We start from the raw sequence: 17,977 nt of genomic DNA on the forward strand, positions 1-17,977 counted from the left end.
ATATGGATACACTATGTGAATATACAATATATATATATATATAATTTTGATCCTATTGAAAACTACCTAACTTGAAAATATGTGTATTTTCTTATTAATTGTATTCTATAACTACTTCATTATACACATAATATAAGTGGTTACAATGACTACATAATAATTATATGCATTATTACTTACACTTAAAATATCGTATTGTTTCAACTATGTTAAAAAAACATACGCACCTTAATTTTTACTTCTTTCTTGATCTCTGGAGATTCATCAATGGGTTTCACTGAAATAAATAACAAAATTCATCCAGTTAATGAATTAGTGATATTTTAACTAGCCTAATAACTGAAGAGAAAAAGAAATTAAATGAATAATTTTGATAATGAAATATAGAAGTAAGAATGGCTTCACATAAATTGTTGTAGAATTAGGATTTATTAATTTGTTCACTAGTAAAGACGCTCCATTGTTTCAAATTGGTCTCTCTTTCAACTGCTAGTCGGAATTGTTAAATGCAGTAGACCTTTTGAGATTATGTATACCATTAGACATTGAATGTTTTTAATAACTACCCAAGTTCTGATACAATTAGCAGAGCCAGAGAGGTCAAGTAAATTCATTCAATTCCTAAAATTTCTATTGATACTGTGTAACTTCATAATTTGAGTAATTGGAGTTTACAATAAAATGCAGGAAGGCACTTGTCAGTTTCCCCTTTACGTTATTACAATTGGGAGAACTAACATAAGTGCCACCCGTATGTTTATTGATTTTTTTGTTCAATAATAGAATATTAGAAATCCTCATTAAATAAAAATAGAATGGTCACAACGTCACAACCACTACATTGAAAATAACGATAACCTATTTTAGGTTGTTATCTAATATCTTCATTAAAATGTATGTAACAATCGTCAATGAACAATTGGCAGCAAAATGAAGTATTTTTTATTCAATATTCGCTAGATATATTTATAGTGGTCACTCTAGATCCTTGTTTGAAAATCTTAAGCAATAAAGAGAACTTTTGATAAATTGGAAAAGCTTCAAGTCGTACCTTTAACCTTTTCCTTTTCTCTGTTCTTCTCCTTTTCTCTCTCCCTCTCCTTATCCTTGCTGCTGCTGCTACTCGAGTGTTTCTTATCAGAGCTAGACGAATGCCTATGCTTGTCTTTGTCACTCGACGAAGAACTGTGCTTGTCTTTGGAGCTGGAACTATGTCTGTCTTTTTCCGATCTATGCTTGTCCTTGTCAGAGCTGCTATGTCTGTCCTTTTCCTTGTCTCTGCTGGAGCTGCTACTGTGTTTGTCTTTCTCTCGTTCTTTGTCTCTACTTGAAGAACTAGAGCTGTGTTTACTGTTAAAATACAAAAGAAAAATACAGTCACGAAAAATTAAATCCTTATTCAAAAGCAGGGGAAGTGTTTCATGAGCCACTTTTAAACAAAATTTATAAGACTCATGGAACGGGAATTGCTGACAGTTGTATGTGTACACACCACAACACCAGACAGGCATACAATAGAATAAAATATCTTTATTAGCCTCAATAGAATATCACAATTTGGCATATAATATAGGCCAGTCAACGCAATACAACACATTAAAAACAGGGTTTATACAACACAACAATAAACAGCCACATTAGATACATTGGACTCAAATTTACCTTATTCATATGCTATAATACATCATTATATATTTATTTCAAACTCACTTGAATAACACTTTTTTCCATAAATTCTTCAACAGAGTAGAAGGAATTATTTACAAGGAATATTTCTAATAAATTTCTAAACCTTCTGTAATTAGGCTGCCTTATTTCAATGGGAAGCCATAGCACGGCGTGAACGTACGGTAATGACATTTATAAAGATTTTCTATGTGTGTAAATATATTCTGTTCCTGTTTTGGAAGACTTTCAGATTTTTGAAAAATTGGCACAAGGACAGCATTATAGATTATTGTACAGCATTGTAGAACAGGATTAGTATCAGAATGGGTACACGACAAAGGTCATGAAATTGCTTTCATGTAAACTTGTAATGTGTATTTCAATTGTCCAAACACAAGCATAATGTATATTTTAAATTTATAGACTTGAAATATTCAAGTCAATCTCAATCATAAATTTACTGTAATCTATACTATAATGAAGGAAATAGCTGGCTTAACACGTACGGGATTGGAAAATTATGTCTGACACATCATCACGTCTGAACTACTGGATTGATTAACTTGAAATTTTGCATTTATAGATTCTTAAATAACCGGGGATCGTTATAGGCCTATTTTCAATTCTTCATTATTTCATCAAGTTTTCAGTTTGTCAAGTTTCAAAATAGACCTTTGCGGAGCACGGGTTACCTGCTATTTTCAAATATTTTGTAAATCAAGTTTTATTCCAGTGATTTGAAATCTCACTTTACAAGTAGTTTTGTATTGCATCTCATCAGAGATCAAACAAAAATAACGTTTAATAACATTGGATTGATGAGGTTTATAGTGTTGTCATGGGCTGTAAATTGAAGTACATGTCCACCATTTTATAAAGTTATAATAAAAATTGTAAAAAGTTGGGGGTTTATCAAGTAAGACATACCTAGAGCTGCTACTCTTATGCTCTCTGTCCTTGTCTTTGCTCGAGCTACTACTGCTCTTGTGATCTTTGTCAGAGCGCTTTTCATCTCTGTGCTTGTCCTTGTCTCGCCTTTCCTTATCCTTATCTCTGTCCTTGTTACTGCTGCTACTGCTGTGTCTATCCTTGTCCTGTCAAAGAAACATCTTCATTTATTCATACGTAAAGAAAAAATAGAATACAAAAATAATTGCAAATATAGAAAAGTGTCCACAATTCAAAACCAGTCAACAGACTTCTCAATCAATAAACATATTTACTGAAAATATAATAATTTTTTTAAATTAAAAATTAGTAAATTATAACAAACATTACTAAAATACAAAAAGTTTAAATATCTAGGAACTTTTATTTACATAAGTTGATGAGAACTTAGCAGAATCAATAATAAAACCATTATTAAACCATAAACCATTTTATAGACCAGTAAATGATAAATAGAACTTTTTCATTATTCATTATTTTTAAATACCTAAGATTTGCAAAAAAAACTTTCTCCGCCTCCTCCTCCTTCTTCTCATTCCTATTCCACATCTTACTCCATTATTTAACTATCGGTACAAAATCAACTTGAAATCAAAATTATGTAGAGGTCAGTCTTATTTATTCACAGAAATTCGTTAAAAGAGGAATTTCAAAACAGGCCTTCAAAAGACCAGTTTAGCAAATAATTAAACATATATTATGTTACAATGAAGATGATAAAAATAATTTCAAGAAAACGAAGTCAACAAAGCATTACTTGAATGAGGTAAGGAATGTAATTTTTTCTAATTACTATTTCACTTTTTTCTCTATTCATATCTTACTGCAAGAGCTATTATCTATCCTGGGGCCAGAGTAAGCTTCGTAGAGTAAGATTCGGCCCCACTTGGTGGAAAATGAATTTCAATAATGGATAGTTAATAAAGGAATTGATAAAATATTCATGAAATCACAATTATTGTAAATCACAACTAATTAGAAAAATGAGTTGAAAAGCCATTCTATTCTTACCTTACTGCTAGAGCTGTGCTTATCCTTATGACGATCGCGATCTCTGTCTCTATCCTTATCTCTATGCTCCTTATGCTTGTCCCTATGCTTATCACCATCTCTCTCTTTATGTTTTTTGTCTATTCCATTCGAGAACCCATTCAGAACATCTAGAATCGGAAAAACAAAATGTAGGCCCTGCTCTTCATTTTAATATTTTGAGAAATTCGTTGAAACCTGTTGTTAAAAAATGGCATTGAATCATGATTAAAATATAATAGGTTTTTGTGCAACCAGGAGTGGACTTCATCGATTACCCTTAGTTTCTACTAAGTGATAATATGCCCTTAACTACTACATGCGGTTTCAGAGATCGCTTTTTAAAAATTCATGAAATTATCAAGTATTAGCAGCATGATGGATTAGCAACTGAACTATGTGTTTGTCCACTCTATTGAAAACATTATAAAACTTGGCCTAATCTATAAAATGTTTTTTTTTCTATTTCTGAAAAATAAAAGATAGAACCACCTCTAAAATGGTATTGAATATTTTTTTTCAATTTCAAACTTCATTTTACAGAGTGTTTCAGAGGTAGTGACGAACATTCTAGGGTATTGTTCCTGGATAATAGGAGACTACAAATGTATTTGAAGTGTCCAAAACTCAGTAGTTATCCTTACAGCTGCCATTTTGTTTTTTCACTTAGGAATTTTTATCTCAAGAACGAATTGTATTGATCTGAGATTTGGCATTAATATTTATGCTATAAAGACTCAACTTTAAAAAATAAAATAAAGAAATTTCTATGTAAATTTTCAAAATGGCGGCCATTTTAAATTTTTAATTGCAAATTTCACGAAAACCGTTCACTTTACAAAAAATTTACAAGAAACAAAAAAGGTAGAAAATTTCATCAAGATTTCAAGGATACCTTGGTCGCAGAATAACAGAAAAATTAATTCTTTTCGTATTGCATGCATGAACATGAGCAAACAAGATCATCTGAAAAACATTGTAAAATCAGCTGGATGGCCATATGGAGCCATACCGAGTTTCAAAGCTTCATCTTACAATATCGGGGACCGAGCTACGCTCTGAAGTACAAAAGCATAAAAAATTATTACGAAAGAAGAAATTATAATGATATTCATAGTTCATACAGAAATTTTCTATCTATTCACAGTGAATTGAGATTAATTCCCAGAGGAATGCAAAAATTTCCCTCACAAAGGCCCGGTTGCACAAACTCCGGTTAAATTTTAATCCTGATTAATTTCACGTGAACCAAATCAGAGAAGACCATTTCAAAAAGATGGTTCTACTGGAATTAATCAGGATTAAAAATAACCCGGATTTTTTGCAACCGGCACTAAGTACCTGATTGAATGATTACAAAAGTTCAACAGCTGAGTCACAGTCCCACACACAAGAACTCGCTCACTTCCATCATCAACAGACGACGAAATGATCATTATCAGCTGTTTTTCCAAGGATGAATAATAATGATCCTTTCAATGTCCTTCAGTGAGTTTTCCCAGGGATGAGACCTACTGCAATCGAATTTTTATATTATAAACCTACTATGTTGTGCATCTCGTGAGAATCGTTGGAGCCGTTTTCGAGATCCGGTGAAATACCGGATTAACACATAAACATCTAAACATAAATTGCTCGTTTAATAGTATAGGATACAATTGGAATTGAAAATTTGATATTGATGTTTAAATGGTGAAAAGTAGTCATGCATGCAGTACGAAAAGAATTAATTTCTTTGTTATTCTTCGATCAATCTTAATAAATAAGGTATCCTTGAAATCTTGATAAAATTTTCTAACTTTTTTGTCTCTTGTAAATTTTTTGTTGAGTGAACGGTTTTCGTGAAATTTTAATCAAAAATTTAAAATGGCCGCCATTTTGAAAATTTACATAGAACTTTCTTATTTTATTTTTTAAAGTTGAGTCTTTATAGCATAAATATTAGATCAATACAACAATTCGTTCTTGAGATAAAAATTCCTAAGTGAAAAAAACAAAATGGCAGCTATAAGGATAACTGCTGAGTTTTGGACACTTCAAATACGACATTTATAGTCTCCTATCATCCAGGAACAATACCCTAGAATGTTCGACACTACTTCTGAAACACCCTGTATAATGATTAAAATATGTGAGAATAATGGAAATAAATAAATATATTGTGAACATGATTTCTCTCAATAATACCTTGTTTTCAAACGACAAACTTTGCATTAAATTTTCTAGGTTTTACAAAAGACAAATCAATAATAGGGCTATGGAATTAATCAAAGATTATATTATCAACTATTATTATAATAAATCTTATTCTCCCTTATACATTATAATATGAAAGGAGTAAATATGCAAATATATAGTCTAATGAAGTATTACGATAGGAATATTTGAATGTTCAATTATAGAAAATGACCTTAAATATCCTTTAATGGCATCAAATGGCATAGGTGCTCAAAACTATAGTGAGGTCTACGTTATAATGGCTGTGGAGAAAGATAGGGGAACAACGTTGCCGATCCTCTGCCTTGTCAATGCCATCTATGGAGGGTAACTGATACCGGTTTATTAATGTAATATTAATTCTTGTTTAAAATAATAAATTATATTTTATCAAGCAAAAAATTATATTCTTCTATGATTTCATAATGAATTTTCATAATCAAGATTAAATATTTTGTTAATTAATTATAATTCTACATTTTTAAAAAACTGATCTGGCAACAGAGATAGCGCTATCCGCTTTGTTGAATGATAGACAAGGATAGCAATACAATTGAATCGGCCTGAGAAGAAAGGGAACATGTCAAAATTTTTATTTTTTTATGGTTGAAATGAGTTGTTTACTGTGGGATACATCGATTGGATTTGAAAGCAAACATGTCAGCACTCTCTTTAATCGAGAAACAGATATTGTATTTTTGCTGTACTGGAGTGAAAGGGAACTAGTCATGACACACATGTTTCCTTTCAACGCCGAACATTCGGCGAACATTCATCATGAGTAAAAGGAATTTAACAAAAAACTCAAAAGGGTGAATCTTATGTAAGTGCTTATACTGGATTACAAATTGTTGTCTTAAAAGAGTTTGCACCCTAATGACAAAAGACAATCTTGAAATTATCAATACTTTTATCTGTATTCAGTTTTTTCTCTCCCCTGAAAAATTCTGATTTTTGAAATGTTCCCTTTCTCTTCAGACCGATTCAAATATTTTTAATGAAACACTTCCATTATAATGTACACCTCACTATAGTCATCTATGCTTATAAAATATAACAAAAGGGTACAGGCAATTTTCTATCATTATAGAAATAATATTACATGAATATTTGAAAAACTTTCAATGTGTCAAATGCCAACTTATCGCAATGAAAACTCACCAGTTATTATCAAAATCCCTATTTCCCAGTATAGCCTAGAGGTCATTTTCCCAGTAATTATAGCGTATATACTGGGGAAAACTAAATCTGATAATAGCTGGTCAGTTTGCAATTGCAATATGTTGGCATTTGATAGATTAAAAGTTTATAAGTTTGTATTTACTCAATTCATATATTCTCAAGAGTTTTTTTTTATAAATATCTAGGACTATAAATGATATCAATACTATCTATAAAAGGTGTAGAGTCACTATCCATAAAAGAATTGCGAAAAGACGATAAGCATCCACTAAACAGAGGGGATGTAGACATGAAGGTAGCTGGAGGGAGGTAGAATCAGGATTGCCGGTTAAGGAATTATATTGATAAAAACTTCTCTTGCGGTCTGAGTGGGTTAATATGAATTCAATCATTACAAAAGTCAATAATCTATTAATTGGAAAACATTGCATTATTCAATATTGCATCGAGTAGGATAATGAGTCGAACGTTTCTACAAGAGATAAATGTGTAGTTTTAGCTTAAAATTGATTTGCAATAATTATTCCAATATGTTAATATGTCTCAATAAAACGTTTATGCAATAATTTCAACCTAACTATAATATTCAACTTGAGTATACAAATTCTTATTTTAAAATTACTCTCAATTATGGAATCTTGGGAGTAAATTGAAATTGACAGGTAAAAGAAAAACAATAAAAAGTTTTTGAAGTGATGAATTCAATTTAATTATCTTCTTTGGTCAGTAATGTTAATTTAAAACTAGGACAAAAAAGAAATACTAATTATTCAATAGATGCCAATTAAATATTGCTCTACTGATCTTGACTCTTCTCTATCTTATCAGCTGGAAAGAGTTATAAAGCTATATAAAACGTTTAATGTGAACTGTATTTACTATAGGCAAGATAATGTATTGAAATTTGCTGTGTTAGAATTTTGCTATGAGTTTTTTTAGATAGACTATTCGATTACTATCTCCATAACACAGAATAGTTCAATAGACAGACACATCAAGGCTATGAACAGTGCATTAAATAAAATTTCTTCCAAATGCAATTATTAATCAATAAATTTTGAAAAGGTTGTCAACGCGGCATTAAAATATGTAAATTAACTATTAAGGAGTATGTGCAATTCCAGATTTATTGTAGTGGTTCCCTATAGCTCAATTTCTCTTATTCCAGAGAGATTGGGATTTGAGACCGGTTTCATAGCTCTACCGATCTTCAGTGAGTACATCAGTCAAGCTTTTTTATACGGCAAATCCTTGTAAATTAACCGTCCTCAGTTCACTGCAGATCTGAGCGTGCTTCACTTGCAGATTCATTGTATTATCACATAATGCAACTGACATAGGTAGCCTACACACTGACGATCGGTCGAGCTATCAAACCGGCTTCAGGAGATTTATTAATTATAAGCATTATCAGAAGCAGCAGATCTATCTAGGCCTATCCTCTTTGCTTCCATGCGATACAACATGAAAGGGTTGAATGCCTACACACCCGACAAGGCGTGAGGTAAGGATCACAGTTCAATTGAATCATCTTAATCATCTATCATATAATTTGTGTGATTCAAGTGCAAACCAGTATAAGTCTTAGACTATACGGGTGTCCTCAGAATGCTTGAGCAGCATCTATTTTGCTCGTTTACCCCATAATAGATTATGAATCCGGTAAACGAGCCAAAAAATCAGATAGTCTCTGATGTCCGTATAGTTTTGGTCTAATTGAATGTGATTTTTGTCTCTTTTTTCTTGAGATAATTTACACCTGATCTACTCAGTTCATAATTAGCATAGAGATAGAATATAATGACATATTTATTTGAAGAAGTAGCGAAATTTGGACAGCAATGTCAAATCTACCACTTAACCACGAAAAATAGAAATAGTAAGCATAGAGAAACCATACACAACTTTTATAGCACAATGTATAATATTCTATCATACTAGTAAATTACTACTGTAAGCATTGGTTGAATGGAATTATTGTGTTGATGTTATTTTTAAGGAATGCTGATTGTTTTAAAGCGGGCTCATTGTACTATTATGTTTTCCATGTTTAGCTGCTATAAATTTAAAAAGTTTCAAGGTAAAATTTTGCAACGTAATTTTTTCTAAGCGATTAATCAAAGTATTATAAATTTTACTCCGGAATTGAGTTAAATTAATTTTAAGAGAAACCAAATTAAAAAATGCATACGATTAAGGTAAGGTAAAGTTTATATAAAAATCTATGATTGGCTCATCAATTAATTAAAAAAACAAGACTTTAAATCATATCATAGTCAATTAATTTAGATCCCATCTAATAATCTCTTTTTTCCAATATACTATGTTTAAAATTCGTGCAATTATACCTATAGCACAAGTACAAAAATAATTCAATACGGTAACTTGATTCGGCAACTGTTGAACCTAGCCTATTAGATTTTTTAAATGGTTAAATAAGGCTTCTGATAAAAATAAAAACAGGATTATCAAGTATTTGATGACAGGTAATTTACACACCAATAGAAATCGGAGTTCGATAACTAATGAAAAATTGATGACGCTCTATCTGAAACCTAGCCTACTTAAGTTAGTTGACTTTCAAGCTGTACTAAGATTATGGTTAAATTGAGGTTATGTTCAGTTGTTTATAATATTAAAATATTATTGATAAATCAAAATCACATCTAAAATAGCTATAAAAAGTTCTGAATAGCCCTAAAATAAAAAGCAGAACCTAATAAAGAATTCTTAGAATTGGATGAGTATGTAACGATTGGTAGTTTAGAGACCCAGACACGTAAAGTAAATACTGGCAGATAGCGATTCAGGATAAAATACAAACTAAAAACATCAATAAACCTATAAATTATTAAAGGTGCCATAGAGAGCACCATAGACGACGAAAATAAAGAAAAATTACTTACCTCCTGAATGATTCACGGCTGCACTGCTGTTTTCTTTTGACTTGGTCTCCTGTATAAATAAAACAATAATTGCAATAATCACTCTAAATCGATATTATCGTCTCAAGATGATTGAATGATATTAATAAAAATGAGAATGAATTGATAGGTTTTAACTGAGATGAATATGAAAATGAATAACTAGCTACGTGGGACTTAGAATAATTTTGCTAGACGCCATGTTTGACTTAGAAAATTTTTGCTTGCTGATGACTGGCGATTCATTGAATGAAGTATAGTATTGATAAAATAATTTCATAAGAATACATGTATATTTTTGATTATTGAATTTAGATTAACTTACCGAATTGTTGATAGAATTTCCAACGTGATCACTATCCATTTTGGCCTGAAATGTGAACGATATTCACCAAGCCACACTGGAAGTGCAAAGTGGAATCGAGAAGAGAACAGCGTCAGAGACAAGTCCAATTCCTCCCAGAGCTAGCTCTCTCGGCTGGCAACGGTCAAAAACTAAGTCGTGAAAATGTATACTGCGCATGCGTCCCAACATAACGTGCCAATGCCCTTTGTTACGAGACTGGCTCTTCCTCGTTCTCGTTCACGAACAAAGACCCAACTAAATAATATTCAGCCATTCGAAACTCAAAACTAAAAAGTGCTAGACGCACTTTTGTTTGGAACAGGATTACCCAGAGAAAACGTTTTCTAGAAGATTTTTTTCCGACAATGTTGAAATGAATGACACGAGTTTTTATATTATAATTCTAAAAAAATTCCAAGCAAAATAAATATGAGCCAAGAAATTAATTATGATTTATAATAGATTATAAAAAAAATGATTACCGTATACCGGATTAGGAGGGTACCAGCTCTTGGGTTGCCGTCATTATATTACTTATTTTTGAATCGATACATATGGTACGGTACTGTATTATTTTTACTCATGTTAAGTACCGGTACCTATAAATAAATAAATAACGCTTGAAAAAAAATATTATTGGCTAAAATATATCTCCTACTGAAGCCTTATAAAGCTTTAGGTACCATTGATTGTAGGATAGCAATAATAAGAAACCTTTTTTTAATCAAGAACCTTCTTTGCTTACAAGTAGGCCTAGGTTTCTAAATAGGACTATTTTAAGATGAGAAAGCTGCACCATTTTAAATTTAAAAAATCATCTTTATATTCGAGTAAAACTCATAAAAATACCAAAATCGGAAAGCTAGTTGGCTTGAAATATTAAAATATAGGTACCGTATATTTTATAATATTAAAATTATTACTGGTACCTACCCCAAAACTAAGTTGACGTACACCCCTTTTATTTGCAAAAGAAATTAATCTTTTGTGTGGAATACTTTTGCGTTTGAATGCGGTACAGTTTTTGGGGTTTTTTGCTTTCAAGCGGTAGCCCCAGAGGTTTAGAGGACTAAAGATGAGAAAACTTCACCTCCCAAGAAATACCAAAATCGGAATACTTGTTATAAACTATATAGAAAATATATATAGGTACCAAAACTAATAAAGTCAACAATGAGTTACCGGTAAAGTTAAACCCCCTTAATTCGCACAAGAAATTAAATTTTTGTGTACAATCTTGTTTTTTGTATATATGAGTTTTCAAGACCTAATATAGGCCTATATATGCATAGCAGAAAATAATAATAACCAAGTTAAGGCTGTGCAAAGGCTATAAAGAACTCTCTACTGGTGATATTTTTCAAAGTTTTTTTAATTTTTATACTGCTATTAAGCTATCAAAATGAAAAAGTTCTCTCAGGAAAACATTTTTTTCCTATCATTGGGCTACTTTTTTGAGATATGAGCGTCTAAAGTTCAAATTTTTGGGACAGATCGTTTCAAATTGGATAAGAGATAAATCCAAGAAATTTCAAGGATAAATTCTCCATGGATTAAATAAAACAAAATTTTCCTGAAAATCAATTTTGAGAATGTTATTCAATTTACCACAAATAACTCAAGTAAAAGTTATTTTTGTTAAATTGAATAGCTTTCTCAAAAAATGATAGTTTCAGAAAATTTCAATTTTATTTAATAAGCAATAGGCTACCATGGAGATTTCATTTTCAAAATTTCTTGGATTTATCTCCTACCCAATATTTGAAATGATCTGTCCAAAAAATTTAAACTTTAGCGCTCATATATTTCAAAAAGTACGGTAATGATAGTAAAAACCATTTTCTTGAGAAAACTTTTTAATTTTATAGCTTGATAGTACACAAATCTAAAAACTCTGAAATAATATCACCAGTAGAAAATTTTTTTTAGCCTTTGCACAGCCTCAAGTTAGGTACTCATACTACACCTTTTCCAACTGTACCTATATTTGAGAAAGTATCAATATTGTAATTGATAATAGTCATATTTGTATTTGAGAAAACGTCAGATGTAAATGAGAATAATAGTCAATTATTGTATTTGAGAAGTAATCACTTGTAGTTGAGAAATAGTGAATTTTAATTGAGAAACTATCATTTCAATTTGAGAACATACGATTTGAAATCGAGAAGTTGTCAGTTGTAATTGGGAAATGATTTTAATAAAACCAGTGTTTCCAGTACTTATATTTTTCATAAAAAATAATATGATAGCCTAATATATTTAATATTCCAATAAAACGGTCAGTTTTTAAATAAAGATTATTTTCGAGCCGCAAAATCCAATGAAGAATTGCCGAATTGCTTGATCAAGAGATTCAATTGATTGATGATAAAGTTCAATTGCGCCTTGAATATAGTGAATTTAATCTTCAAGTGCAATATTTCACAAAATGTTTGGAGACAAAAGTCGTATTGCCAATATATACATAGAAATGATACTCATTAATCATTCATAAACAGGGGAAATAATTTCACCATTGAAAATATTAATTTGCCCCCATGCAAAGCCTATGGTAGTACGTAATTGGAATACTGTGTAGGCTACGTAGTACAGTATCCTTCCCTGCTCAAATCAAACCTACTGTAGGCTATACTGGAGCTAAGCCAAGACATGTCAATTGGAAATTTTCTCATTTTCAATTGATATCTTCTCATTTACATTTGACGATTTCTCAAACACAATTCGTTTTTCTCAATAATTACATGTGATGACTTCCCAAATACAATTGACTATTCTCATCTACATCTGACATTCTCTCAATTACAAGACGTGGCTATTCTCAAAATACAATTGATACTTTCTCAAATAAAATTGGAAAAGGTGTAGTAAGTATTTTAAATGGGTAGGCACATATATACCTATACACATATGTACCTATATAGCCCATTTTGGTGTTCACAGGAAGTGTGAAAAATTAGCAGGCTGAAATAAAATGAATTACCGGTAAAACGGTACTTTGTACCAACTTTGGGGAGTTGAAATTTTAAATAGCTTGCACCAATACTTATAAGTTACCTCTGCAACAGTAACTGCCAATAGTTACAATTATTATTAAGAAATAGTCTAGTACTCCTATGTTTGTTTTCTTTTAGACACGACTAGTTCCGGCCAATCACACCATTATCGAGTAGTGTCAAAAATAAATAGGAATATTACTCACAGTTGGGCGTTTTTCAAGTATGCAATGACATGAGTGCCCAGTAGGCTACTGCTTGAGACCAGCATCTTTGTCAACTGCTTTTGAACCATTTCCCAGATGTTCATAGCATATCCAAGGACTCATAGTGGCGTAAATAACGCCAATGCAACCAATGCGGTGCACTGGGGCGCAGTCCTTCAGGGGGCGTAGGACTGGGGGGGGGGCGTGAAAAACTGATATTATAGAAAATGATTACAAAAAAAATTAAAGCACAACTCTTTGTAGTTTTTCGAAGCATTTGGCCACGGAGTTGTATTCTTTATACGCGTACCATAGAGAAACCATTAGTTCATCTAAATTATTGGCCTATACAGTATAATGTAATTCCTATTAACATACCTATCTAATCTATTTGGACACGGAGTTGTATTCGTTACACCATAGAGAAAAAATAGATTTAGTTCATCTCTGGTTATACTAACAATATCATGGCATGGAGTATTGAATTTTATATTATTAGACTAAACTTTCTCCAATTGGATAGAGATTGTATAATTAGTACAGGCAATGAATGCTCAAAAAAGGTATAGAGGGAATAGTTAGGAAGACAGTTTTTTGGAAGACTCCACAGTTCTGTTTAAGGTGGTGAGGAGGTGAATATATCAAAAGTCTCCATCCCTATCCCCGTGCTAAAGGGGGGTAAAGGTGGTTTAAAACAAAGCATCGTAAAAATGAATGAATATCGTAGATTTGAAGAACCTTGATTTCACTTCAATTTGATGTATATTACACTATTTCATGTTTTCCTTTCATTGTTATAGCAAATTCAATGAGTGGGGGTTAAATTTTAAACTCTGCAACAAGTGCCAACTTAGCAGTTCCACAACTTTAACAATTGATCATTTGACAATGAAATTTGAGGGGAATGTCTGATACAAACTCTTTGACTTAGAAGGTCAATGAAGACTAGTTGGGAAGTAAACATAGCAAAAATGCGCACCTCTAGCCCGTTTGTTAAAGAATAGAAAATTTCACACACTACATTGGATCTGCTTTAACAATGAAAGGAAAATATGAAATAGTGGAATAATACATCAAATCGAAGAGAAATCAATGTTCTACAAATCCACATGATAAGCATTCATTTTTACGATGCATTGTTGAAGATTTATACGCCCTGAAAGAGCAAAAAATTGGATGAAAAGCTGCTATTTTAACAATTTCACATTTCCAAGAGCGTAGGTATATCTCGAAAATTGTTGGGAAAATCACAAAACTCCATACAAAACAAAAATTGTACAGAATTTAACAAGCTTCTTTTTTGAATAGTTAGTCATGTCGGTTGAACGCATTTTTCTCAAGATATGAACGTTTAGGCAAAACATTGGAAAATTCAACTTTTGAATTTTGAGGACTATTGAGGGTGGCTCATATATCCCTTCACAAGGGGTAGGGATGGAGACTTTTGATATGTTCACCCCCTAACTGGTCCCAACAATGCTGCAAAGTCCAAAATTATGTTGAAAATATTCCCTCCAAATTCCTTTGTCAATTATTGATCTATTGTTGCAAAACTGAAGATTTCACACTCAACACTAAAGCTGCTGCAACAGTTGTAGGGAAATGCGTAAACTTGTGAAATTAAACATCAAATTGAAAGAAATTTGATGCTCTACACATAATCAGCACATAATCACCATGGATTTTTTCATCGATATTCAAAAAGTTATAAGAGCAAAAATTGAAGGAAAATGTGTTTTTTTTAAAGTCACACCTTTGAGAGCAGATGTCTCGGAAAGTAAAAGAGATATTATGGAAAAAGTTTTGGGATAAATATTGTAGAAAATTAAGAAAGCTTTAATTTTGTATGAAATAGTCATGTCCATAAGATGCATAGTTTTCGAGTTATATGCAAGAAACCAAAACATGGTACCTTTGAACCACCCTCACACCCTTAGCACAGAGGGCAGGTGTTGGGACTTTTGATATATTTACCTCCTTACTACCCTAAACAGAACTGCGGGGGTCAGAAATTGTCTTCCAAACTAGGGGCGAAAATGAATACTAGCATGAAGACTAGTTACGCCACTGCAAGGACTTATTAATTAGATTAGGACACCAAGTTACAATGAGACAACAGTGGAGTCCGGGTGTAAAGCAAGCTAGTATATGCCAGACAACAGTGGAGTCCGGGTGTAAAGCAAGCTAGTATATACAGGGTGATTCATAATTATGATAAAATAATTTAATACGTGATAGTAGAGGTAAAAATAAGGAAAAAAGTTCTTATAAACATATATCCATAAACGCTTCATTAGCGAGCTATACAGGGTGAAAGATTTCGCCCGGAATTCAGTTCCTCTGGTGGAATACACCGATGCTGAATTGTTTGGGGACTAGTTTTTGGAAAACTTATGCTGGATTCATATGGAAAAATATCTGAACAATTGAATAAAACTAGTCTGGAAGCTGTGGTGTGAGTAGTTTTTGAGAAAAAAGTTGAAATATGCAAAAAATTCAAGTAGAAAAACACAGACTTCTTCGTTTGATGCCCAATAACTTTCTTTAATGACCAGTAAACAAATAATTTTTCGCAATAAAAATTGTAGAGAATTTAATTCTGAAAAGAATGATGTAAGCTGTGTAAACTAAATTTGAATTAAAGTTGGATAAAATGTATTCTTATGTAGTACATTACACCACAAAAATTTGCTGTTTTATGAGGAGAGAACTAATAACTCATAGGTTGTAGCTGATTGCAAATAAAACATTGATTTTAAGAACAGCTGTTCCAAAACAGCTGATTTATTTTGTTTTAAATAAAAAATATTTAAAAGAAATTATCAGCTGAAAATTATTTTCAGAAATATTTTAGCTCACTGTTGAACAAAAAAACAAACTGTAAGTTAGGCCTACTGTAGCCGCGCTGTGTTTTTTGTTTAACCTATTAACCAGTTATTTGTAACCATTTCACTTTGCTTTTGTGTTAAGTGTTAACTTTTTAAAAAATGGCAGGTAATTTTAGACATTATTCATACTCCGAATTAGCTGACATGCATTTAATGTATGGAATGGGACACTACTGTAATAGTACTGAAGCAAGACGTTTGTATCAAGAGAACTTTCCTAACCGAGTATGTCCAAGTTCAAGGTTTTTTGCCACTATTCATCAACGTCTGTCTGAAACAGATTTTTGATATCCAAAGAGCACATTTATGCAGGCAGACCCCGATCTACTAAGACTGTTGAGTTAGAAGAACAAGTTCTTAATGAAATTTATGAACATCCCGAGAAGAACACGAGAGAATTGTCAGTGCAGTTTAATGTCAATCAACCTATTATTTGGAGGATACTAAAAGAGCAACAATTACATCCATACAACCTCCAGAAAGTTCATACTCTATTGCCACGAGACTGTATTCCCCGTGCTGGTATTTGCCGATGGTTTTGAGTAAAACTTGTTTACCCTAACTTTTTAACAACCGTTTTATTTACCGACGAGGCACACTTTACAAGAACAGCTATCGTTAACGTCCACAACTAACATATTTATTTGGGCAGCTGAGAATCCTCATGCCATCAATCCTAATCTCCCATAACATCAATTTTCAGTAAACATTTGGGCAGGAATCATAGGAGATCATTTACTTCTGTTCGAGCTTCCTCCCAGGCTTAATGGCATAATCTACTAGTCTTTTGGTATAAGTTTAATGTCATTTAGATATGCTACTTTCATATAAAAAAAAATCATAAAAAACCGGATATTTTATTTGCAATTAGCTACAACTTATGAGTTATTAGTTCTCTCCTCATAAAACAGCAAATTTTTGTGGTGTAATGTACTACATAAGAATACATTTTATCCAACTTTTCTTCAAATTTAGTTTACCCAGCTTACATCATTCTTTTCAGAATTAGAATCTCTACAGTTTTTATTGCGAAAAATTATTTGTTTACTGGTCATTAAAGAAAGTTATTGGGCATCAAACGTAGAAGTCTGTGTTTTTCTACTTAATTTTTTTGCATATTTCAACTTTTTTCTCAAAAACTACTCACACTACAGCTTCCAGACTAGTTTTATTCAATTTTTCAGATATTTTTCCATATGAAACCAGCATAAGTTTTTCAAAAACTAGTCCCCAAACAATTCAGCATCGGTGTATTTCACCAGAGTAACTGAATTCCGGGTGAAATCTTTCACCCTGTATAGCTCGCTAATGAAGCGTTTATGGATATATGTTTATAGGAACTTTTTACCTCTACTATCACGTATTAAATTATTTTACCATAATTATGAATCACCCTGTATATACCAGATGTGTCTCCTACGATAATGTGTGCTTCAAGTTCTTGAGAACTATACTCTGTACAGAATTACTTCTGACTTGGGATGGACATGCGCAGCAGAGAAAGCATACAGCGGGGAGGATACAGAGGCGTGATGCTGCCGTTTTGAAGCGGCCAGCAATCTCCAACTTCTGG

At 31.9% G+C, this 17,977-nt stretch overlaps 1 protein-coding gene across 2 annotated transcripts in view; it reads right to left on the bottom strand.

The window, feature by feature from the left end:
- The window catches only part of LOC111051420 (DNA topoisomerase 1), a 29,381-nt gene extending 18,924 nt beyond the window's left edge, over positions 1-10,457 (bottom strand). For both annotated transcript variants that reach the window (XM_022337939.2, XM_022337938.2), the window contains exons 1-6: positions 10,294-10,457; positions 9,951-9,999; positions 3,628-3,776; positions 2,596-2,762; positions 1,052-1,350; positions 228-277 (exon numbers count right to left, since the gene is read on the bottom strand). In XM_022337939.2, coding sequence (XP_022193631.2) covers positions 228-277; positions 1,052-1,350; positions 2,596-2,762; positions 3,628-3,776; positions 9,951-9,999; positions 10,294-10,332 — 753 coding nt within the window. In that variant the 5' untranslated portion in view covers positions 10,333-10,457. The remainder of the gene's footprint in view (positions 1-227; positions 278-1,051; positions 1,351-2,595; positions 2,763-3,627; positions 3,777-9,950; positions 10,000-10,293) is intronic.
- Positions 10,458-17,977: the final 7,520 nt, after the last annotated feature.

This window comes from Nilaparvata lugens, chromosome 3 (genome assembly GCF_014356525.2).
Source record: "Nilaparvata lugens isolate BPH chromosome 3, ASM1435652v1, whole genome shotgun sequence".
In the NCBI taxonomy this organism is placed as follows: Eukaryota; Metazoa; Arthropoda; class Insecta; order Hemiptera; family Delphacidae; genus Nilaparvata; species Nilaparvata lugens.